We start from the raw sequence: 24,161 nt of genomic DNA, 5'->3' as shown, positions 1-24,161 counted from the left end.
GCAGTCCGGGCACACAGGGCGATGCTGGCACAGATACCAGATGTATCACAGTCTGGCCAAATAGAGGAAATGTTCATGGGAAGAGGGATATTTAATGCAGCATCAGTCTGTAGATCTGTCTATAGTTCAGTATAATACTAACACCTATAAGGAAGTTGTGTGCAAGTCTGTGTTCAGAATAACAGGATATTTCTACATAAAAGGGAGACAAACAAGTAAAATGAGTCTTAAAGGCTATCAAGTCTGATTTTATTTATTTACATATACTGATATCTTCTACATCAGTGCTTCTCTCACTCACACATTCACTCTTATAGCAATTATGGTTGCATTTCAAAACAATTTGCAGAGCTATTTGTCCTGAGGCTACTTTCTCTCCAGGCCGAACGTTATTCATTCATTCATTCAAAACAGAGTGGTTCGGAAAAGCGAATCAGGAAAATACCACATAGCAGGCCACCAGATGGAGCTGACAATCATCAAAAATTATAAAATAAAATTATAAAATATAAATAATTCATCTCCTATGATCATCAGCTCAACAAAAACAAATCGATTACCCAATCCATGCAATCGAGGAAGATGGAGGAATCCTCCTTGCTGCGCCATTGAATTCTGACAGCGGGACTCCTTTGCTGTCAGAATCACCGCTCGACAAAGATTTTTAATGGTTAGATCAACTTCAGTCGAGCGAGGATGGCCATAGAAGGAATTTGGATGTAGATGCTAAACCGGCCAGATTTTGATCCATCTATGGCCAGCTTTGTGAACAGGGGCAAAATGAAATGTTTGTAGGCTACTTTCTGTCCAGCCCGAATGTTATTCGTTCATTCAAAATAGAGTGGTTTGCAAAAGTGAATCAGAAAAATACCACATAGCGGCCACCAGATGGAGCTGACAATCATAATAAATTAGTATTAATTTCCTATGATCATCAGCTCCATCTACTGGCCATAATGCAGTATTTTCCTGATTCTAGTCTATATGAATGAATTACATTGAACCTGGGGAGAAAATAGCTTAGCAACATTTGATTTTGCTCCCATTCGCACAGAACAAATGTACACTCAGTTTCTGAGGACGATTAACTCAGAAACAAAATGACAAAAGCAGGTTTTGCCATTGTGGGAGAAAACACAAACAGGCTCAATGGCAACAAACAAACTCCATGCAGATACTTTCCCTGTTGGAAATTGTATCCACTGCCCAGCCAACTTTCTTAATTAGCTAAACAAAATCGGTCTGTTGTCTCAAGTCTCCACTTTTGAAATAAAACAAGCAACCGGACTTGCAACAATAGACACTAAAACATTACTATAGCTTCACTCCAATTTGAATAAATCAGCCCAAGAACAGAACTGTACATAAATGCATGTTGGAACGGAACATTGCACAAAGGGGGAGGGGCCTCATTTAACACGTGTCGATCCATCAATTCCCGAACATGGCTTCAAGTAGTGTGCATAGCGCAGTGTGCGGAGAACATGAGCTGCACAGCACACAGTAGGGTGGTTCTTGGCAGTACTTATCAGTGTATTCTTTATCATCTGTACACATACAATGGAAGAACAGCTTGAGGTCTGTGTATGTTGGCTGATAGAAGAGGTCGATCAGTCATCTGGCTGATGAAAAGTAATGCTCTCATTGGACTATGAGGATATAGGCTCCATGTTTGCAACCAGATCCTTTGTATCATACCTCTGTATCCATTGTCCCAGGTTTGGAAAAGATCGGCTGCCCCCACCAAGTCTTTCCCAAGTTTATTATGGATTTGTTGGATTTGATGGGGCCTCTCCCCCACCGCCACCAAACTTAACGGCCAGTATTATGATGATGATGATGACAATCACAAGAACAATGGCTGCACAAATAAAGTACCAGCGCCATTTCTCCCATCGGGTCTTACGCTCCACTGTCTGGGCTGTCTTCTGGAAGTCGCTGGCCTGCAAAGGAAGAAATGGAGTTAATGTTTGTATCATCAGCATGTTCATTAGATCAAGTTACTTATGTAGAAGTGACCTGGGATCACAGCCAGCTCGGCCAGAAGTATACAGGATACTGAAGCACTGAGGGACAAGTATACAGCCACCAGTATATGGCTGCCCATAGATTCATTGTTTTTTTTTTATTTGTTCAGCCAGTGAGACAGATGACAAAAAAAAAAAAATGTATTACCCCGTCCACGCAATCGAGGAAGATGGCTGGGCTGCGCCATTGTATTCTGACAGCGGGACTCCTTTGCTGTCAGAATCACCGATCGACAAAGATTTTCCAACTTCCTCGATCAACAGAAGTCAATGGTTAGATCGACTTCAGTCAAGCGAGGATGGCCATAGAAGGAAATTAGATGTAGATGCTAAACCAGACAGATTTTGATCCATCTATGACCAGCTTTAGGCTCGGTTCACACAGGGACGACTTGTCAGGCAACCTAGTCGCCTGACAAGTCGCCTCCCGTTCTGTGCTATGGAACCGTTCTAAGGGGAGCGACGCAAGTCGCTCCGACTTAGAAAAAGGTTCCTGTACAACTTTGGGGGCGACTCGGGGCGACTTGCATAGACTTCTATACAGAAGTCATTTTGCAAGTCGCCTGGGCAGTCGCGTGCAGGTCGCCTCGGTGAGGCGACCTGCAAGTCGTGCCGCCTCTGGTGTGAACCGAGGCTAAAAGATAAGTTCATCTTTTGTAACATGTTACATGTTAGACCTATTTTTAGGGTGTAACATGTTACAGATACAGCAACCCTCCGCACCCCCTGTTTTGACAGTCAGCGGGGATCTTCTGCCCGAACTTGCTGTCACAATTAAAAAAAAAAAAAAAAAACAGCCGTGCGGAGCTCCGCCCACCCAGCTGCGTCATCTATTCACAGAGTTTTGTGGATGTGAAGACTACGTGTACTGATACACTTTGCAGCTGTCAGCTTGTAGTTATCAATGAACTACCTGGGCACTGTGGAGCACTCTACGTAGTTCATTGAGTCTTCCTAGCAGTGTGTAAAGCCTCGTACACACTACTAGTTTTTTTTTCATTCAACCCAGCGGGTTGACAGCTCCAGTCGGAGCCACTGTACTAACCATCTGGCATTAGTACAGCGATCTCCCCTGCTGTGCTATTGTGTTCTGACAGGGGGGACCCCCCCCCGAACACTCTGATCAGCTCTCTCAGCCAATGGCTGAGAGCACTGAGTGGTAGCCGGTCGGGTGCTGGTTTTCTGGGTGCCATACACACAGGCTGAACGTTGGATGTTTTTTATTGAACCAGCCGATGTTGGCCTGTGTGTACACAAGTCCGTCATACAAAAGTCCAAAGTACAAACACGCATGCTCAGAATCAATGCTCACCAAACATGACATTTAGCAGAATGTGCCCAGAGGGCTCAAGAGCTGAAATTCCACATAGTATGTCACTATGTTCTCGTTTGTTGGCTGACAATTGTGTACCGTTTGTATGCAAGACAAGTTTACGGAACACGCCCTTCGGAAAAAAAACTCTGGCGCTTTGTCTGCGAAAATCCAATTGTGTGTACAATGCTTTACTGTAGGTAAAAGTGGTAGCATAGGTTTTACAACCACTTTAATGGGCAGGCTGAATGCATCAAGTTGATTGATCGATCAACTTGGGTACAACTAGCCTGCCGGATTCTCTTGTGATTATCGCTAGTGGCTGCTATAGCAACATCACAGGGATGTTGGGCAGGAGGAGGCTGGCAGGGCCACCCACTCTTCATGATATAGTCAAGCTTAAAGGCTCATCACACGGGCACACAGGCCCATACGGCATGCAAGAGTTCATGTGTCTGAGGCAGCATGGGTCTAATCCAGTGGTTCTCAACCTTCCTAGTGCCGTGACCCCTTGATAAAATTTCCCAAGTTGTGGGGACCCCTAACAGTAAAATTATTTTTGCTGGTCGCGTTTGCTGGCACAGTGGCGGCGTTTGCTGGCACAGTGGCAACAATTGATGGGCACAGTGGCTGCACAGTGGGACGTTTGCTGGCACAGTGGCTGCGTTTGGCACAGTGGTAACAATTAAAGGGCACAGTGGCTGCGTTTGATGGCACAGGTGGCAACGTTTGCTGGCACCATGGCGACAATTTATGGGCACAGTGGCTGCGTTTGGCACAGTGGCAACAATTAAAGGGGTCAGTGGCTGCATTTGATGGCACAGTAGCTGCGTTTGCTGGCACAGTGGCAACGTTTGCTGGCACAGTGGCAACGTTTGCTGGCACAGTGGCGACAATTGATGGGCACAGTGGCTGCCCTTGGCACAGTGGCAACAATTAAAGGGCACAGTGGCTGCGTTTGATGGCACAGTGGCGGCATTTGCTGGCACAGTGGCGACAATTGTTGGGCACAGTGGCTGTGTTTGATGGCACAGTGGCGACAATTGATGGGCACAGTGGCGACGTTTGCTGGCACAGTGGCGACAATTAATGGGCACAGTGGCTGCGTTTGGCACAGTGGCAACAATTAAAGGGCACAGTTCCTGCGTTTGATGGCACAGTGGAAGCGTTTGCTGGCACAGTGGCGACAATTGATGGGCACAGTGGCTGCATTTGATGGCACAGTGGCGGCGTTTGCTGGCACAGTGGCGACAATTGATGGGCACAATGGCTGCATTTGATGGCACAGTTGCAGCGTTTTAATGGGGGGTTTTTTCTGATTGTTTCAGTTTGTTTGCGCCCCCACCACTGATTTATATATAAACGTTGCGGTTGATTCCTCAAAAGTGGTTATTCCGTGCCAGTGCTAGATACACAAAGTGTATAGCTTCCAAACATGTATCTAGCACTGGCACGGAATAACTACTTTTGAGGAACCAACTGGGACGTATATATATATATATATACTACGTATATATATAAGAACACCTGTGACTTCTGGTAAGTCAGACACACAGGAAAAGCTGACAAGACAACATTTTTTTTATTATGGAGATATATATATATTTTTTTTATTATGGAGATATATATATATATATATATATATATATATATATATATATATATATATATATATATATATATATATATATATATATCCATAATAAAAAAAATATATATATATCTCCATAATAAAAAAAATGTTGTCTTGTCAGCTTTTCCTGTGTGTCTGACTTACCAGAAGTCACAGGTGTTCTTCTTCTTCAGCAAGTTTCGTTGCCTCCCTCTTGGTACACTCGTCCGCAGCAAGCGGATTTCGGTGGGTGTACAAAGATGTCCGCTTGCCGACTTCTAAGTCTAAGCCTTACTGCGGACGAGAGTACCAAGATGGCGGCGACGGAACGTCACTTCCGTGTAGTCCCTCCTCTCCAGGAAGTGACATCTCGCTGGCCGAGACGGACGGACTCAGGCAGTAACTTCGGGTCTGTCTCGGCCAGCATTCGCGACCCCCTGGAGAATGGGCAATCGACCCCCCAGGGGGTCGCGACCCCCAGGTTGAGAACCGCTGGTCTAATCTAAGACATCAGTAGCACACTAATACCTCGTTTCCACTGAGCGGATCGGTTCGGGTCGGTACAGTTTGGAAGGCCTAGAATGGTCCGGCCTATTCAGGTGAGCGTTTCCACTGCAAGTCGGACCGACAGGGGCCATACGTAGGATTAGAAAAAATGCCTAGCATGGTGTCACACGTCCACCAATCAGTGGAATGTTTTGTAGCTCTGCCCTAACCGAACCGTTCCATTTTCTATGGCCCCACATCTGAAGCAGGACCCAGAATGGAGCGGTACAGTTCGGTTGTATGGACCGCTTTCATAATGGAAACACCCAAAATAGCGTACCGTACCGAACCGAACCGATCCGCTCGGTGGAAACGAGGCATATGTTCTATAAACAAACAGGACTGTGGGTAAGGGTAGTCTGTTACCACTTAAAAATAAGGCTAATGCCGCGTACACACGGTCGGAAATTCGGCCCGCAAAAGACTGATGAGATTTTTTTCGTCGGAAAATGCGATCGTGTGTATGCTCCATCGGTCTTTTGCTGGCGGAATTCCAGCCAGCAAAAGACTGAGAGCATGCTCTCAATTTTTCGGTCGGGAAAAGTTCCTATCTGAAAATGCGATCGTCTGTGGCAATTCCGACGAGCAAAATCCCTACGCATGCTCGGAAACAATTCGACGCATGCTCGGAAGCATTGAACTTCATTTTCTCGGCTCGTCATAGTGTTGTACATCACCTCGTTCTTGATGGTCAAGGCAAACTTAAGCAGAATCCCGTCAGAAAAGCCATCATATCTTTTTCCGATGAGAAAACCGATCGCGTGTACACGGCATTAGTCTATGGTTCAAAAACCTGATCCTTCTACTTCCAACATGCATTTCCTTCTCCAATCTTAGGTCTCAGGTTCTAAGGTCAAACCCCACTCCTATTTCTGGAAGCAAGCATGAATTTCAAAGCTGGGCAACAAGTCCTCTTCACAATGAAGAATAAAGAGATAGCAGTGATTGTTTCACAGTGTCAACATCCAATATAGGAATACAAAAATAGAGGGGTTCCCCTTGGGTAGGACTTTAGCGGCACTAGAGTCATACATCAATGAGATAGAAAAATAGTCATATATTTATTTTAGAAATTACAAGAATAAAAACATATATCATGGAGTGTACATATCAACCATAACTGATATTGCAAGTAGTCAGAATAAATGGAGATTGAATTAGATCCTTCACTAGGGAATCTCATTGATGTGTGACTTCTACTCTAGTACCGCTAAAGTCCTACCCAAGGGGAACCCCTCTCTTTTTGTATTTCTTCACAATGAAGGGACGCCCCCACTCACTCGGGGGGGGGGGGCATTTGAAGGCCTTCATGGAGGATTGGCATGGGGAGATCCCTGACGAGTGCCGCTAAGGGCCTCCTCTGCCACTATCACTGTTGCCTGAGGAATAAGTCCTTGGTGGCCTCCAAACATTGTTGCTTTCTGTTAGAGCCATTAAAGAGGTGTGCTTGTGGTATATTGCATTGGACTTATGCTTTGGTGGTTCTATCTGCCATTACAACACAGGACCCTTCTATGACAGGGTATCATTGCTGTATGCCCTGGACTCTGTATTTATGGAACTGCATGGAGCTGTGTACAGCTGCACAGCCCCAACCACAGACAGTGTGCAATCAGTCCTGTGCACCTATTCCTGCGTAAAAAAAATCTAAATGTGTATAGCTAGCTTAACAACGAACTTCCTGTTTTTGGTCTGTTAAATATGGAACTGAAAGTTTAGTTATATGTTTTCAATAGGTGCAAAAAAAGTACCTAAATACAATTAAATACCCACTGAGCCTGCCAACCAGTGAGCTTCTTTTTTTATTTTATGCATTCGTTATTTTAATATATATCTTATAACATGATCCAATCAGTGAGCTTCTAACTTTCTGCGGTGAGCAGACAATACTGCACTGATTTCCCAAATATTGTTATCATCCCTGAGTTCTCTCTGAGGACTACAGAACACCTCTATGTTGTGGGGATAATGAGAAGGGGAGCACAAGTAGAGGACTTTCCAAAAACAAAATAAAATAAAATGTCCACTTGTAAGAGAGGGAGGGAGGGGGGGAGGCAGGGTGCCACAACATCAGTGAAGGTCCACTTTAAATACAACCAAAACAAGATTTATCTTTCTAAAAAATTGAGTAAATTACATTTGGATACAGTGTTACATGACTAAATCATTCAGTCAAACTGTCAGAGCACTGAAAACTGAAAAAAAAAAATGGCCTGGTAATGAAGGGGTATATACAGGCTGGTACACAAATGGTTAAAGCAGAACTTCCCCCTAAGACCCCTTTCACACTGGGGCGGTTTTCAGGTGCTTTAGCGCTAGAAATAGCCTGTGCTAAGCGCCTGAAAATCGCCTCTCATTCATTTCAGTGTGCCTTTTCACACTGGGGCGGTGCGCTTGCGGGACGGGAAAAAAAGTCCTGTAAGCAGCATTTTTTGGGCTGGTTGGGAGCACTATATATAGCGCTCTCAAAACGCCCCTGCCCATTGGAATGAATGGGCAATGCTTTCAAAGCGCCTTAAAAGAGATTTGAAAGCACCACAAAACTAGAGTTTTTAACCCCTTTTTTTGGGGTTAAAAGTGCCCCGCTAGTGACTGAAAAGCGCTAAAACGCATGGCGCTTTAGCGCTAATGTGGCCACAGCCCCAATGTGAAAGAGGTCTAAAAGGGGAAGTTCCGCTTTATACCCCCCCTTCTATTTTTGGCACTTTGTTATGGGAGGGGGGAGCGGGTACCTGCTTTTGACAGCTACCAGCTCCCACTTCCAGTCAGATTGCTGCAACGATCCATCAGAAGTTCTCTTCCCCTCCTGCCAGCCCTCAACCTTCTGGGACACATCACAAGTCCCAGAAGGCTGTAGGACCATTCACAAAGCGCAGCACAACTCAGACACATGCAGTGGGAAGCCGGCTGTGAAGCCACAAGGAAGCAGAGCTGGCTGCCCACAGTACACATGCTGGCACCAGGGACACAAAGACGGGCAAACAACCTTTTTGGGTGAAGACAGCGGTAGACCCCTGGACAGGTGAGTGTCTGTTTATTATTAATAGTCAGCAGCTACAGTACTGTATTCATTTCTTTCAAACTCGGGCAAAGAACCAAAAACGAGTTCAACTTTCCATCATCCTTATGTCCCGTCAATCATTGTAAGGTAGGTATCAATCATCATAAGGTGGGTATAGATCATCATAAGGTATGGATTAAACATTATAAAGCAGGTATCAGAAGCATACTTTGTGAGGATGTCAGATGGTTTGTATAGAACTGGTTGTGCAATACATTTCTCCAGTGCCTACATTTAGGAGGAATTGGCTCTGCACTTGTCCCAAGCATGGGTTTGGCTCGGTAGTTATTATGTAATATGTAATAATTATTATTATTATAATACAGGATTTATATCGTTTGCAGTATAGTTCAATAGTTTGCACAGCACCTTACAACATGGGGGGCAGACAGTACAGTTACAACACAAATCAATCCAGGAGGGATTCATCTCCTTATATCACAATTCTGTATTATGGTAATGGGGCTGGTCACATGAACGTACCATAATTTTCAGTTCCTCGGAGCGAACCTCTAGGTTTGCCAGTTTCCCTTCCCTCTCGAAAACTTTGTCCACATTATTTTTCATTAACACGGTCACTTCTTCTGCCTCCCGCTGGCACATGTCTATCTTCGAGTCTGCCTGAAATTCAGAGAACAAGATTTCATGTGAACCATCCAAAGCTGAATCATTAGGCAGTGATAACAGCAAAGAAATACAGTATATGGATACAGTGCATAGAGACCCTAGTCCGAATATGAAAGGTGAATTCTGATTGGCTGCTTCCCTTTAAAAAAAAAACAAAAAACAGTTGGCCTCATTCACACCTGAGTGTTTTGTTGCTTGATTCCTAACTGTGACAATACTCAAGTTGAAGAATCCCATTATTCTCAATGGGCCTGTTCACACAGGCTGTGTCACTGGTCACCTGTCCTGTGAAGCTCAGAAAAGTACATGAGCTTCTTTTGGGGCAGAATGGAATGTGTTTGGCCCCATATAAATTAATGGGAGAGTGTGAAAAACGCATGTTTATACAGGTTTTTTTTAAGCACTCCAAAAACGTGTGATTCTGCACAAAGAAAAGCCTCTAAAATCGCCTGCCTATGCTCAACTCTAGTGTGAAGGAGGCCTAAGCAACCCTGTATAATGATGGAGAATGGGATAGGACAGGTGTAACAAGCTGACAAAAAGAATGCAGAAAGTCAATGCTAACACATACAGCAACAGCAAGGATCGGAGCTAGACGTCCATTAGTACCGACCGTTCTGCAGGCGGCTGAGCGCGATCACAACATACATTGCTCGTTTTTTGGCATCTTGGATGTAAGTGCATTTTTTATTCAATAAACCAGTTTTATATACAGTAATGCACTAATAGCCTTCTCTATTGCCTTACATATTGCCTGATGTGATATGCGGGAGTAAGGAGATATACAAGCCCGTCCATTAGGCGCGCAAGGGCGCCCTGATCTACATGCAGGGCGCCGGACCATGGATACCAATGGGGGGGGTTTGAAGCACGTGATTAGAGCCAGAGGCTCTAATAGGATTCAAAAAAGGGTGGGCTTGGGGCGCTGAGGAGAGCGGGTGACCCGTCCCGATAGGGGGTGGTGCCGCCGGTCGACTGGGGGCACTAAAAATAAAAAAATCCACCAGCCACCACTGCAGCTGGCCATTTGATTTCTAAGGAGGAGTCATACATATGATCTCTTGGTGGGATCGCTCCTTTCGGTAAGTGGCTTATTTTATTAAATCAGCACGGTGGTGATACACTCTCTTCATATGGATGTATTCGATTTGTGATTTGTACCTACAGGTAAGCCTATAAGACTTACCTGTAGGTAAAATGAATATCTCCTAAACATGCATACCACGCTGGACCTTCAGAGCTTCATGCGGGAGCTGAGGGCTCCCGCGCGCATGCGCAGTAGTGACATCATCGTGGCTTTGGCCATTCATATAGCCAGAGTCCGAACCTGGAAAAAGACCGGGGGAAGATGGAAGCCTTGTCATCGATGACATCGATGACAGCGCGCCGCTGGAGGGCTTAGTTCTAAGGTAAGTATTTCATAAGCGATGCACACTAGCACATTATGCAATTGTCTTACAGGTTTTTGTTTTTTTCTTCAAACTGCCGCGGTATACTACCGCTTTAAGGCAAATATGACAATCATGTGTATTTCAATAAAAGGGAAGTATGCCAAGTTTACTACAAAAGATCCACAGAGTATACAAAGATTTTATATACACAAACTACTATATCAATGTTATAACATAAACAGGGCTAAAAATATTAAAACTACTAAGTGTCCATAATATATAAACAATTGCAGTATGTCTGTCATGGCTTAAAGGGGTTGTAAAGTCAGAAGGTTTTTTATCTTAGCACATTCTTTGCATTAAGATAAAAAGCCTTCTGTGTGTAGCAGCCCCCCAATACTTACCTAAGCCCTATCTCTGTCCAGCGATGTCCACGAGTGTCTCGGTCATCTGGGCAGTGGTGGCCCGTCCATTAGGGGTGCCTGGGCGCCGCTCCCTCTATCCATGCCTCTCCCTATATGTATAATAGATTCATGCATAGCATGAATCTATCCACGGCCACCCCCTATTTATGTGTCCGGCCCCTTTCAGGACGCTGGGTGCCTGAATTATAGCAGCGGGGGTGTTTTTTTGAAGCACCCGATTAGAGCCATAGGCTTCAAAATAGGGTGGGTTTGTGGCACAGAGCATTGCGCCATGAGCCCACCCAGGTGTTGCAACAGTGAATGAATATTCGCTGTTGAAACACTGATCCTCAATCTGGCCAATCAGAAGCGGGTGTGAGACCCATTTTCCGATTGGCCGAAAAGAGAAGACTGCTGATTGGCTGCAGAGAGATGGGGTAAGTGCTACCGTACCGACTGGGGGGGTGACGTACTGTTTGCCGCCCCCCCCAAAAAAAATTACCACCGCCCGCCACTGCGCCTGGCACTCTCCCCCCTGATTGGCTGAGACACAGCAGCGGCGCCATTGGTTCCTGCTGCTGTCATAGTCAGTTAGCCAACCGGGAGAGAGAGAGGAGGGCCAAACCGCAGCTCCATGTCTGAATGGACACAGGGAGCTGTGACTCGGCTCAAGTGCCCCCATAGCAAGCTGCTTGCTGTGGGGTCACTCGACAGGAGGGAGGGGCCAGGAGAGCCGAAGAGGGACCCAAGAAGAGGAGGATCTGGGCTGCTCTGTGCAAATCCACTACACAGAGCAGGAAAATATTTTTTCAAAATATTAAATGTATTAAAATACAAACAAACAAGGCTTTACAATCACTTTACATTTTTGCAGAGACATCAGGACAAAACCCAACGCGTTTCGGATAAAAAAGTCTTCATGGGATAAAGCAGGGGTATGCCGTGGATAGTAGATCAGCAACAACATATAAATAATAGTTTATTACAGATGGTTGCAAGAATAGAGCTGCCAACACACTGCTCGTCCACCCTGGACCTGGATGAGTTTACATCCGAGGGGCAAACTCACATTCAGTGGGGCTTCCATGTGTAAGACAAAGCAGCCAGCCACTCCCATCTTGATTCCAGCCATGGGATATCAAGATGTATACTCTGTACATTTGTTATAAGCTTAGCATATTAGCCTTTTATTGAAATGCACATGATTGTCATATCTGCCTTAAAAGTCCCATAAAAGGGGTTTTGTATGAATGTTTCAGTTACAGTGCCCCCCCATGATTGTTTCACCCCCCTTGGTATTTTTCGTGTTTTGTTGCCTCACAGCCTGGAATTAACATGGATTGTTTGAGGATTTGCATCATTTAATTAACAGAACATGCCCACAACTCTGAAGATATTTTATTTTTTATTGTGCAAACAACAAATAGGACAAAATAACAGATAAAAGTCAATGTGCATAACTATTCACCCCCCTAAAGTACTTTGTAGAGCCACCTTTTGCGGCTATCACAGCTCCAAGTCACTTTGGATAAGTCTCTATGAGCTTACCACATCTTACCACTGGGATGTTTGCCCATTCCTCCTTGCAAAACTGCTCCAGCTCCTTCAAGTTGGATGGTTTGTGCTTGTGAACAGCAATCTTTAAGTCTGACCACAGATTTTCTATTGGATTGAGATCTGGGCTTTGACTAGGCCATTCCAACACATTTACATGTTTCCCCTTAACCACTCAAGTGTTGCTTTAGCAGTGTGTTTGGGGTCATTGTCCTGCTGGAAGGTGAACCTCTGTCCTAGCCTCATTCACACACAGAGTGGTACAGGTTTTGCTCAAGAATATCCCTGTATTTAGCACCATCCATCTTTCCCTCAACTCTGACCAGTTTCCCAGTCCTGACTGCTGAAAAACATCCCCACATCATGATGCTGCCACCACCATGTTTCACAGTGGGGATGGTGTTCTTTGGGTGATGTGATGTGTTGGGTTTGCGCCAGACATATCGTTTTCTTTGATGGCCAAAAAGTTACATTTTAGTCTCATCAGACCAGAGCACCTTCCTCCATACATTTTGGGAGTCTCCCACATGCCTTTTCGCAAACTCAAAACATGCCATTTTGTTTTTTGCTGAAAGTGATGGCTTTCTTCTGGCCACTCTGCCATAAAGCCCAACTCTATGGAGCGTACGGCTTATTGTCGTCCTATGTACAGATACTCCAGTCTCTGCTGTGGAACTCTGCAGCTCCTCCAGGGTTACCTTAGGTCTCTGTGCTGCCTCTCTGATTAATGCCCTCCTTGCCTGTTAGTTTTGATGTGCGGCTGTCTCTTGGCAGGTTTGCTGTTGTGCCATGTTCTTTCCATTTGGTTATGATAGATTTGATGGTGCTCCTAGGGCTCATCAAAGATTTGGATGTTTTCTTATAACCTAACCCTGACTTGTACTTCTCAACAACATTGTCCCTTACTTGTTTGGGAGTTCCTTGGTCTTCATGGCAGTGTTTGGTTAGTGGTGCCTCTTGCTTAGGTGTTGCAGCCTCTGGGGCCTTTCAAAAAGGTGTGTACAGTATCTCACAAAAGTGAGTACACCCCTCACATTTTTGTAAATATTTTATTATATCTTTTCATGTGACAACACTGAAGAAATGACACTTTGCTACAATGTAAAGTAGTGAGTGTACAGCTTGTATAACAGTGTAAATTTGCTGTCCCCTCCAAATAACTCAACACACAGCCATTAATGTCTAAACCACTGGCAACAAAAGTGAGTACACCCCTAAGTGAAAATGTCCAAATTGTGCCCAAAGTGTCAATATTTTGTGTGACCACCATTATTTTCCAGCACTGCCTTAACCCTCTTGGGAATGGAGTTCACCAGAGCTTCACAGGTTGCCATTGGAGTCCTCTTCCACTCCTCCATGACGACATCACAGAGCTGGTGGATGTTAGAGACCTTGCGCTCCTCTACCTTCCATTTGAGGATGCTCCCCCCCCCCACAAAAAAATGACATGCCAAATGTGGCATGTCAGGGGGTCACCTTCACTTAAAGTGGAAGTTCCATTTTTGGGTGGAACTCTGCTTTAAAGTCATCATGTACGATTGTGCGTGTGTGCCAAGCAGACAGGGCCGTCGCTACCACTAGGCAAACTAGGCAGCTGTCTAGGGCACACTGCCGCCTAGGGCACCCGGCCGCTGGTGATCCTACTCCCTCTCTACCTCTGTACAGTGCCAGAGGCCTTGGCGCGGCATTTATGAGTGCTGGTAAGGCTGCATTTATGGGTGCTGATATTACTGCATTTTTGGGTGCTGATGTTACTGCATTTTTAGGTGCTAATGTTACTGCATTTTTGGGTGCTGGTAAGGCCGCATTTATGGGTGCCAATGTTACTGCATTTTTGGGTGCTGGTGAGGCCGCATTTATGGGTGAACTGACTTTGAGCACATCATAGACCAGTTTGCATCAGTGAAAGCAAGGAAGGTGCAGTTGTAATTTTTATGTAGTGCCAATCCATAATTTGTTAATTGGAAGATTAAAGCGTTTGACTTGTAGTTTTGTTAGCTGTTTTTTTTGTTAAGGTTATCTGAAAGATGGGTTTCAAATGTTTTGACAGGGCACAGTTTCAGTGCTTGCCATAGGCGCCATTTTCACTAGATGCGCCTCTGTCTGAAGGTAATTGGTTGCACCAGAGCTTTTTATGGGCTTCATAACAATGGGGGTGAATACATACACACATGCCAATTATCATTTTTTTATTTCTGAAAAATAGTTTTATGTATATATTTTTCTAATTTTACTTCACCAACTTAGACTATTGTGATCTGATCCATCACTTATAATTCAGATTTAAAAAAATTGAACTAAAGGCTGTAATGTAACAAAATAGGTAAAAAGCCAAGGGGGGTGAATACTTTTGCAAGGCACTGTAAGTTAGGGATGTTCACAATAAGAAATATCACCCACCCATTTCTTCTAAAACATGCACACCCTGTTATCAGAGCACACCCTGTTATCGGAGGGCGTACAGATGTTCCCCATCAGAACAAGCAGCAGAGAATGAAGATGAACCACAGCGGATGTGGCCACATGACTGCACTTTCATATCCCCTGGAAAGTACTCTGTGCCATCTCACCTTCAATAATAACAGAATCCACTTTTTGGAGTTTATATAGTTAGAGTTTTGTTCTTAACACACAAAACATTTAAAATAATCACAATATTATTTGGCCTGTCATCACTCAGCCAGTGTAGATTTAGGGCTCATTCACATCAGCCATTGTGTTGAGCCGGACTTAATTCTGCTGAATATTCATTTTGGACCTGTAGTGCCGCTTCACACTTGTGCGGATTTCACACCGCATCCAAATCACATCCCCATTCATGTGAATAGCTGTAGGTATGTATGTTACGTTAACGACACCCCAAAATTGGTTTGCAAAACGTAGTGCGATTTGCAGAATCGGATCGCAAGGGGTGGGAACACCCCTGCGATCCGATTCTGGCGCAGCCAAAAAAAAGGGTCCTGTGCGATTTTGGTGCAGATTCGGTGCGGTTTGAGCCATACAGAATAATGGCTCAAACCGCACTGCTGAGGAATCGCATGTGATTTGAACAGGAATGCGGTGCGATTCCTATTCAAAATTGCATGCGGTTCCCGCACCTCATAGTGTGAACCAAAGCGTAAAGGTCTATGCTCACCAACCAGAACCAAGCCTCCCTGCTGGACCAATCAGCTCTTCAGGCTCTCTCCTTCCAGTTCCTTCACCTCTCCACATGGACACCTGTCAGCGTGTATCTGAGCTCAGAGAGTCGTGCTGGGAGTGGGGACATCGAGGGCCGGATAGGGACAGCCAAAGGTCTGCCCTATGCTAAAATGGTGCAAGCTGCTGTGCCATGTATAAGGTCGGTGCAATGCGTTCTTACAATGCATGTCACTTCACTATGTTTTTTTAACCCGTTCCCTCCCGCCCACAGTACATTTATTGCTGGAGGGTGGCACGAGCAGGCTGGATCACTCATATGTACATCACCCAGCTTGTTCTAGGTGCGCCCCCTGCTATCCTCTACTGTCACTGGCTACAGTGGGATTTTTTTCAGCAGGTCCCGGCCAATGATTTATGGCTGAGATCTGCTGATCGGCTGTAGCCAATCATAGCACAGAGTCCTGTGTTTACAAACACACAGCACTGAGTACACAGATCAGCGATCTGGCTGTTTCTTCTCCCTGATAAAAAAAACAGACAGATCTGTTAGTAAGACCTCTTTAATGCTGAAGGCGCTTTTCAGGTGTTTTAGCGCTAAAAATAGCGCCTGAAAAGCGCCTCTCAAGCCACCCCAGTGTAAAAGTCCGAGTGCTTCCACACTGGGGTGATGAGTTTACAGGACGGGAAAAAGGCTGCATCTTTGGGGCGGTGCGGAAGCGGTGTATACTGCGCTCCTCCACCGCCCCTGCCCATTGAAATGAATGGGCAGCGCCTGCAAAGCGCTATTAACCCTTTATTCGGCCGCTAGGGGTTAAAAGCTCCCCGCTAGCGGCTGAAAAGCGTTGCTATAACAGCGGTAAGGTATTGCTAAAACTAGCGGCGCTTTACCACTAACGCCCCCCGCCCCAGTGTGATAGGGGTCTAAAAGTAGTACATATTACACACATTACACTTGTTAGGCACACAGGTAACCCCTTGATTGCCCCTTGATGTTGAACCATTCCCAGCCAGTGTCATTAATACAGTATGATATCTTATCATTGTATTAGTGTCACTATTGATGTCAGTTAATGTACCTCCCAGTGAGGTTCTGTTAGCACCAGATTGCCCACCACACTATCACAGTCCCAAAGTCGCTGATCACAGCCATTCCAGTATAGCGTCATAGCTGCGTAAATTCCAGTATATATACACCTTTTGTTTGTAGACGCTATAACTTTCATACAAACCAATTAACATACACTTTTTGGGATAGAATTTATGAAGAAATTCAATTTTTTTATTGTTTTGTATATGTTTTAGGCCCCTTTGACACGGGCTTTCCGATTAGGTGCACCTATCAGTTTTTCAGGCGGACCTGATCAGATGCTCCATTCATTCCTATGGAGCGGCGGATGTCAGGGGTGACATGTCCGCTGACACCCGCTGCTATCCGATCCGATCCTGTCCGTGAAATCCAGAGGGATGGTGACCCTATTTTCCATCCGTCTACCGGATGGGATCGGATGAAAATGGACAGACGGTCCGTTTTCATCTGATCTCCCCATAGAGGAGAGCAGGGCTCTGACAGGTCTGTCTCTGCACAGTGAGCGGAGACGGACCTGTCATCCGCCGGCTCAGCAGGGATCAGCGGATCGATCCCTTGCTGAGAAAATGGAGTTCGTCATGAACCGCTAATGTGAAAGGGCCCTTATAATAGAAAGTACTGGTTTTTTTTTCAAAATTTTCTATTTGTGTGAAAAAAATTATATAAATTTCATTTGTGTACAGTGTTGCATGACCGCGCAAATGCCAGTTAAATGCACTGCTCATGAAGGGGGTAAAACCTTCCGGAAGTCAAGTGGTTAAAGTAGCACAAAATGACACTTTATTTAACTCTATGCATGACAGCCCACTGTGACGCACTGCAATGACTGGTGGTGGGGTGAGTTGTGCTGTGTAAAAGCGCGGCACGTCTGTTTTTTACACAACTCACTAGAGCGGCATGATTCTGGAAAAAACGAGAATCGCGATTTTTTTTGCTAAGAATAAAGATCACGATTCTTGGCGTAACATCGTCTTTCACATTATACAAAACAATTGGGCTAACTTTACTGTTTTTTTTTTTTTTTTATTAATTGAAGTGTATTTTTTCCCCCCAAAAAAATTACATTTGAAAGACAACTGCGCAAATACAGTGTGACATAAAATATTGCAACGACCGCCATTTTATTCTCTAGGGTCTCTGCTAAAATAATAATAATAAAAAAAAAAAAAAAAAATTATATATATATATATATATATATATATATATATATATATATATATATATATATATATATAATGCTTGGGGTTCCTAAGTAATTTTCTAGCAAAAAATACTAATTTTTAACTTGTAAGCAACAAATGTCAGAAAAAGGTTTTTTTTTTTGTTTTGTTTTTTTTAAAGAAGTTTATTTAGTTTTCAACAAAACAAACATTCTATATCGAATTGAACATAAGTACAGACAACTTACAAAGTTTTCTTTGTAAAGATAAAGATAAAGATAATTAACAGCAAAAGCAGAAAAAGGTTTAATATTGAGTCCTCATGCACACGGACGTTTTTACAGCTGCTTTTTTGAGCTTTTTTTGCAGCTTAAAAAGGCCTGTCTATGTTAGTCTATGGCTTCATGCCCACCTAGGCATTTTTGAGCTGCAAGTGGCATAGGCGTTTTTAAGCTGTAAAAAAAACCCAGGACCAGTGGGTTCTGAAAGACGTTTTTCAGCTGTAAAAACGCTCTAACGCTGAAAAACGCTCAAAAACGCTCAAAAACGTTAAAAAACGTAATTCACCAACGTTTTTTAGCATTTTTGATCCATTGAAAAAAAAAAAAAATTTGAAAAAAAAAAAAAAAAACGCTCAAAAACGCTAACGCGGAAAAACGCTCAAAAACGCTAAAAAACGCTATTGCAAAAACGCTGAAAAAAGCTTAAAAAAGTTAAAAAAAATCACTGCAAAGATACTGGCGTTTTCATAACGTTTTTTTAACAGCCTGTGTGCATGAGGGCTTAAGTGGTTAAACTGCCCTCATCTACAGACCAAAGTTCTTCGCTTTGATCTAAAAGAACCAAATGATCCATTGTTTATAGTTGTCTGGCAATGTTGATAAACATTTGCGGGAGGCTCCTTTTTTTTTTTTGACAGCTGTGAGTGAGCAGAGAACGGCTCTGCAGTATTTACATAGAATTGTGTAAATGCTGGATTAGGATCGCGAGGGGGGTTGAATCGAGATCGCAATTTTTTTAACGATTAATCGTGCAGCTCTACAACTCACTGCAACCAACCTCAACGCAGCATTATGATGACAACAAGGCACAGACATTTGTATTCCATGTCCCGGCTCTGAGCCTGCAGATCAACTGATGTGTTGTGAACGAGCCCTTAGACACACCATAGAACACCACACTTGTTGGTAAGTTCACGTTGTAGCCTCTGCACTTGTCCATGTGAATTGTAGTATATACAGCAAGGATATGATTGACTTGTTGGAGGATCAATGTATGATTGATGCTCTGATGTATGCATTTGATCTTTAGTAAATCAGACCCATGGCACGGTCCTCCCTAGAATACTGGACATGGCAGTAATCAGGAAAAGCACATTTGTTTTAAACTCACCACACGTTACAATCTGATTGTACAATCAAAATACCAACCTAATTGCTCTCAAACGCCCTCGTCACCTCATCCCATGCTCACCTTCAGGCCTTCTCCTGAGCCTCTCCCATCCTATGGAATGCTCTACCCCAATCTGCCCGATTTTCTCCTACTTTATCCCCTTGCAGACGATCCCTGAAAACTCATCTCTTCAGAGAAGCCTATCTGGCCCCCCACCTAACAACTGTACATTTATCTTCTCTATCAGCACATCCTCCATAGTTATAACCTCTTGTATCTCTTGACCTTCCCTCTTAGATTGTAAGCTCTAATGAGCAGGGCCCTCTGATTCCTCCTGTATTAAAGTGTATTGTATTTGTACTGTCTACCCTCAAGTTGTAAAGCACTGAGTAAACTGTTGGTGCTATATAAATCCTGTATAATAACAATAATTATAATAATAATAATACAATCTCCTTTAGATCTACAGTCTGCCTGACTGGATAGATTTGGTATGCCCTCTTATTACAACGTTTTGGTAAATCTTGCACAAACATTGTATAGTCAGATTGTAATGTGTATGGTGACCCACAGGTGGGAATTTAGCAGGACTGAAGCAGACAGAATCTGGTGCAGTTTAGCATATGGTAACCATCCAGCATCAAAACTTAACTGAAGAAGCTGAAGATAGAAGCTCATGCACAGTTGCTCCAGATTCTGTCTGCTCCCATCTGGTACACACAGAACACCGGGCTGAACAAAAAAAAAAAACTGACAGATCACTGTACTAACACAAGCAATGTTAGTACAGCAATGCTATTGTGTTCTGACAGGGGGAGCCCTCCTCGTCATCCTCAAAATTACCTCTAAAAATTACCTCAGACCAAAAAATGACTTGTGAAATTACCTCAAAATTACCTCTGAAAATGAAAGAAAACTGATCGCTGTACTAACACAAGCAATGTTAGTACCGCGATCTCCTTCGCTGTGCTATTGTGTTCTGACAGGGAGACCCCTCCTCGCCAGAATACTTTGGTCATCGCTCGCAGCCATTGTCTGCAAACGCCGATTGGATGCCGATCGGCTGCTGGCTTTTAAGCACGCTCGTTGGACAGAAGCCGGTCACGAGGCTCCTATCAGACAGACGTACACACGGGCGGAAAGGCGCCCAGATTCTGATTTTGCCCAATAATCTGCCATGTGTGCGGGGCTTTAGTAAAGTCCCCCCCATGGTTTGGGAATAAGAGAAAAGACAGTGAGGACATGACTAGAGACCGAACACCCCTGTTGTACTGCGCCACTACACAGGGAGCAATCTGAGCACAAGAAATGATGCAAATCCCCCTAGGAAGAGCGATCCCTGGTGACAGATCTATAACAAGCAGCTCTTCCAGGCTCCCTTGTTGACCTTTTATAATACATGAAAGTGAAAGTAGAGGGAGAGGATTGTGATCTGCAGCCTGGGGAGGGGGAAAGGTGGATAGTCCAGACACTTACCATGATGTAGGAGTCCTGTGTTCCAGCACAGATCCTGGTGTATGGTGGGAGTAGATCAGATCACAGTGGTGGTAGAGAAGTTACATTGAGTGTCAGTCCTGTGTGTGTCCTCCTCCCTCTCTGATCACTCTGCTGTCACCCAGCCTGTGAAGTCCCTGCAAGTCCAGAGAGGAGGAGGAGCCAAGAGCAGCAGCCTGGAATAGCCTGTGTGTATAGTATGGGCTGTCAGTGAGAGGAGCAGGTGTCATGACAGGCCACGCCCACACTCCTCCACAATCTGCTCTTTATTTACATACAGATCATGATGTATAGAAGGTTTAAGCTGGTTACACATTATACAACTTTTCTTGTTTGATTTCCTTTAGATTTACCTTCAACTATGTAGTACAAGGGCCTGCCTGATTGTATACAAAGTGAAAGTGTTTAGGTTTGTCCTCATATTATATGGTTTTGGTGAATCTAAAGGAAAAAAAAAATCGAAAGAAAATTGTATAGTGTGTATCCAGCTTTAGACTTGTCACTGACTGCACAGTGTGGGAGAACAGACACTCACTCATATATCGAATTCGATTTTGTGATCACTTAAGTGTGAAAGGGGTCTAAAGCGGAATTAAACCCTCCTATCCTTTACAGCCAAGGAAGCTGCTTTTGTTTGATCAGCAACTGCCATGGTGATCAATTATGACACCAGCCATTTAACAGTTTGACAGGAATGTAACTGTTTTTTGAAACCATTAAATCAATCGGTTCGGTTCAACTTTATGATTTACTGCTGTTCAATGGGCTCTGGGCTTAAACAAAATGGCAGCCTCCAGCAAGAAGAATAAGGAGCAATGCTGGAGAGCAACCACTGCCACAATGGACACTCGCTAAATGGAAGTACCGTCACTTGTAAAAAAAACAAAAAATCTTAAAGCAGAACTAAACTCTCCTCAACCTTACCTCTAAGGAAGCTGCCATGTTAGCCTGTGTTTGTTCTGCAGTTGCCATGGTGATGCACATGTGATATGTTATGACAACCTTCATTTGATGGCATGGCAGTTCAGTTGAGAGCACAAACTGTGACATTTATTATTCATGCCTTGAATGTAACTATTTTGGGTAACCATCAAATCAATGGATTTAGTTCCACATTAGGCAGAGTTAACATTGGCGCAGTTTTCCGCGTCGCAATTTTATGCTTATTTTACGCATGTTTTTAGATGCGTTGCCATTCAACTCTATAAACAACCACACCACACAGATGTGAACAGGGCCTTACACTTGTTTTTAGGTGCTCTGTCATTAAACTTTATTAGAACACACATTTTATGAAAGAACATCAAAGATGCAGCATGCAAAACTTTGATGCGCTTTCATGAAAACACGCAGCAGCTGTGTGTATACACCTGTGATCCCAGCTAGAAGATTCCTCTGTATACCCCTAATTGGCCATGTACAGTAAATGTAGCCAAGGAACAAGCAGGGGCTTCTATATCTATCCAGAGTGATCCCATTGAAGGCACACAAACATTGTGTGGTGTAATCAGTGCGCCCCCTAGTGATGGACAGTTGAAACAGGAGGGCACTGTTAGCACAACACATGATGCAAATGGCAGATCTTATAAAACTATCTGTAGTGCCAACACTGCCCACTAAAAACATGTACCTAAAACCCGATCCCCTCCTCTCCTTATACCATCTTTGATAAGAAAACCTTTATAAAGCAGAGCAGCTAATGAGATAAATGCCACTTTCCTTGATGACAGCTTCACTGGAAATAGTTGTAGGTAGAGTGAAGGAGAGGAAAGGGTCATCATACAATCTGGGCACCGTATGGTCACATGCACAAAGGTTTTTAGTAGATTTTTCAGATCGTTTGACATGTTGAAAAGCAAATGTTCAACCGGCATTAAACCCAAAAATTGTAATATATTGCAGATTCCCAATTAGAGGTAGTGGCTGCATCAGTTTATTTTTTCTAGGCTCCCCCCTCTGTTTTCACCTGGTGATCTGGTCAGTAACACACCTCGTGTATTAGAGGGCCTCCACTCTGGATGAAAGAGCACAGGGGGCACAGCAGGCAGCAGCATTGTTAATCTGGGGGGGGGGGGGGGGGGGGTAGATGTACTAGCCAGGGCTTTTTTTCAGCAGGAACATGGGAGAACGTAGTTCCGGCACCGAATGTATGTAATGACAAAGGGTGCTGGGGCATGCTGGAGGCTTCTTGGGGATCTATTGTTGCTTGGGGGTCAGTAGTTGCTGGGAGGGGGTCTACAACTGTGGGAGGCATCTACTATTGCTGGAGGATTTATTCATTCTGGCTGCTAGGAGATCTATTGTTGCTGGTGGGGGGCTAATAGTTGCAGGGGATTGATCTATTTTTGCTGGGAGGTCTATCGTTGCTGAAGAGGTGTATTGTATTTGTTGGGAGACCTATTGTTGCTGTTGAGGGTGTCTATAGTTGCTGAGGTGGCTTTATTATTGCTGGGGGATCTATTGTTTCTAGGAGGGGCTCTTTTGTTGCTTGGGGGTCAATGTTTGTTGGAGGATTTATTCATTCTGGGAGATCTATTTTTGCTGGTAGGGGTCTATAGTTGCAGGGGACTGATCGATTTTTGCTGGGAGGTCTTTTGTTGCTGAAGAAGTGTATTGTATTTGTTGGGAGATCTAATATTGCTGTTGAGGGTGTCTATAGTTGCTGAGGTGGATTTATTATTGCTGGGGGATCTATTGTTGCTGGTTGCAGGGGATCTATTTTACTGATTTTCTTGTCATTTAGGCTGCTTTCACACTGGGGCGGTAGGGGGCGTCGGCGGTAAAACAGCGCTATTTTTAGCGCTGTTTTACCGCAGTATTCGGCCCGCTAGCGGTGCGGTTTTAACCCCCCACTGGCGGCCGAAAAAGGGTTAAAATCACTCGTACAGCCACGGTATAGCCGCGCTGTCCCATTGATTTCAATGGGCAGGAGCGGTTTAGGAGCGGTGAATACACCGCTCCTTCACCGCTCCAAAGGTGCGACTTGCAGGAGATTTTTTCTTCTCCTGCCAGCGCACCGCTTCAGTGTGAAAGCCCTCGGGCTTTCACACTGAACAAACAGCGGAGGCTGTTTAGGGGCGGTTTGCAGGCGGTATTTTTAGCGCAAAAATGCCTGCAAACCGCCCCAGTGTGAAAGGGGCCTAAGGCCCCTTTCACACTGAGGCGCTTCTAAACTGCCAGTAAAACATTTGAGCGCTTTTGAAGAGCTTTTCAGGCGCTTTTGAAGAGCTTTCCATTAATTTCAATGGAGATGGCCATTTTTTTCACCGCCCTGCCAGCGCACTGCACTGACCCAGTGTGAGAGCATTCATTGATTTTAATGGAAATAGGTGTTCGTGGGCTTTTCAGGCGCT

At 44.3% G+C, this 24,161-nt stretch overlaps 1 protein-coding gene across 1 annotated transcript; it reads right to left on the bottom strand.

Annotated features, from left to right (window-relative positions):
* Nucleotides 1-232: 232 nt before the first annotated feature.
* VAMP5 (vesicle associated membrane protein 5) lies at nt 233-20,997 on the bottom strand. The gene is made up of 3 exons (XM_073622090.1): nt 20,791-20,997; nt 9,042-9,179; nt 233-1,943 (listed from the first exon to the last, which is right to left on the bottom strand). The coding sequence occupies exons 1-3, from the start codon at nt 20,791-20,793 to the stop codon at nt 1,764-1,766; spliced, it is 321 nt and encodes a 106-aa protein (XP_073478191.1). The 5' UTR covers nt 20,794-20,997; the 3' UTR covers nt 233-1,763.
* Between the last annotated feature and the right edge of the window lie 3,164 nt (nt 20,998-24,161).

Source organism: Aquarana catesbeiana, linkage group LG03, assembly GCF_042186555.1.
Source record: "Aquarana catesbeiana isolate 2022-GZ linkage group LG03, ASM4218655v1, whole genome shotgun sequence".
Taxonomy (NCBI): Eukaryota; Metazoa; Chordata; class Amphibia; order Anura; family Ranidae; genus Aquarana; species Aquarana catesbeiana.
Note: the sequence above shows the minus strand (reverse complement) of the source record. Positions and strands in the feature narration are given on the sequence as shown.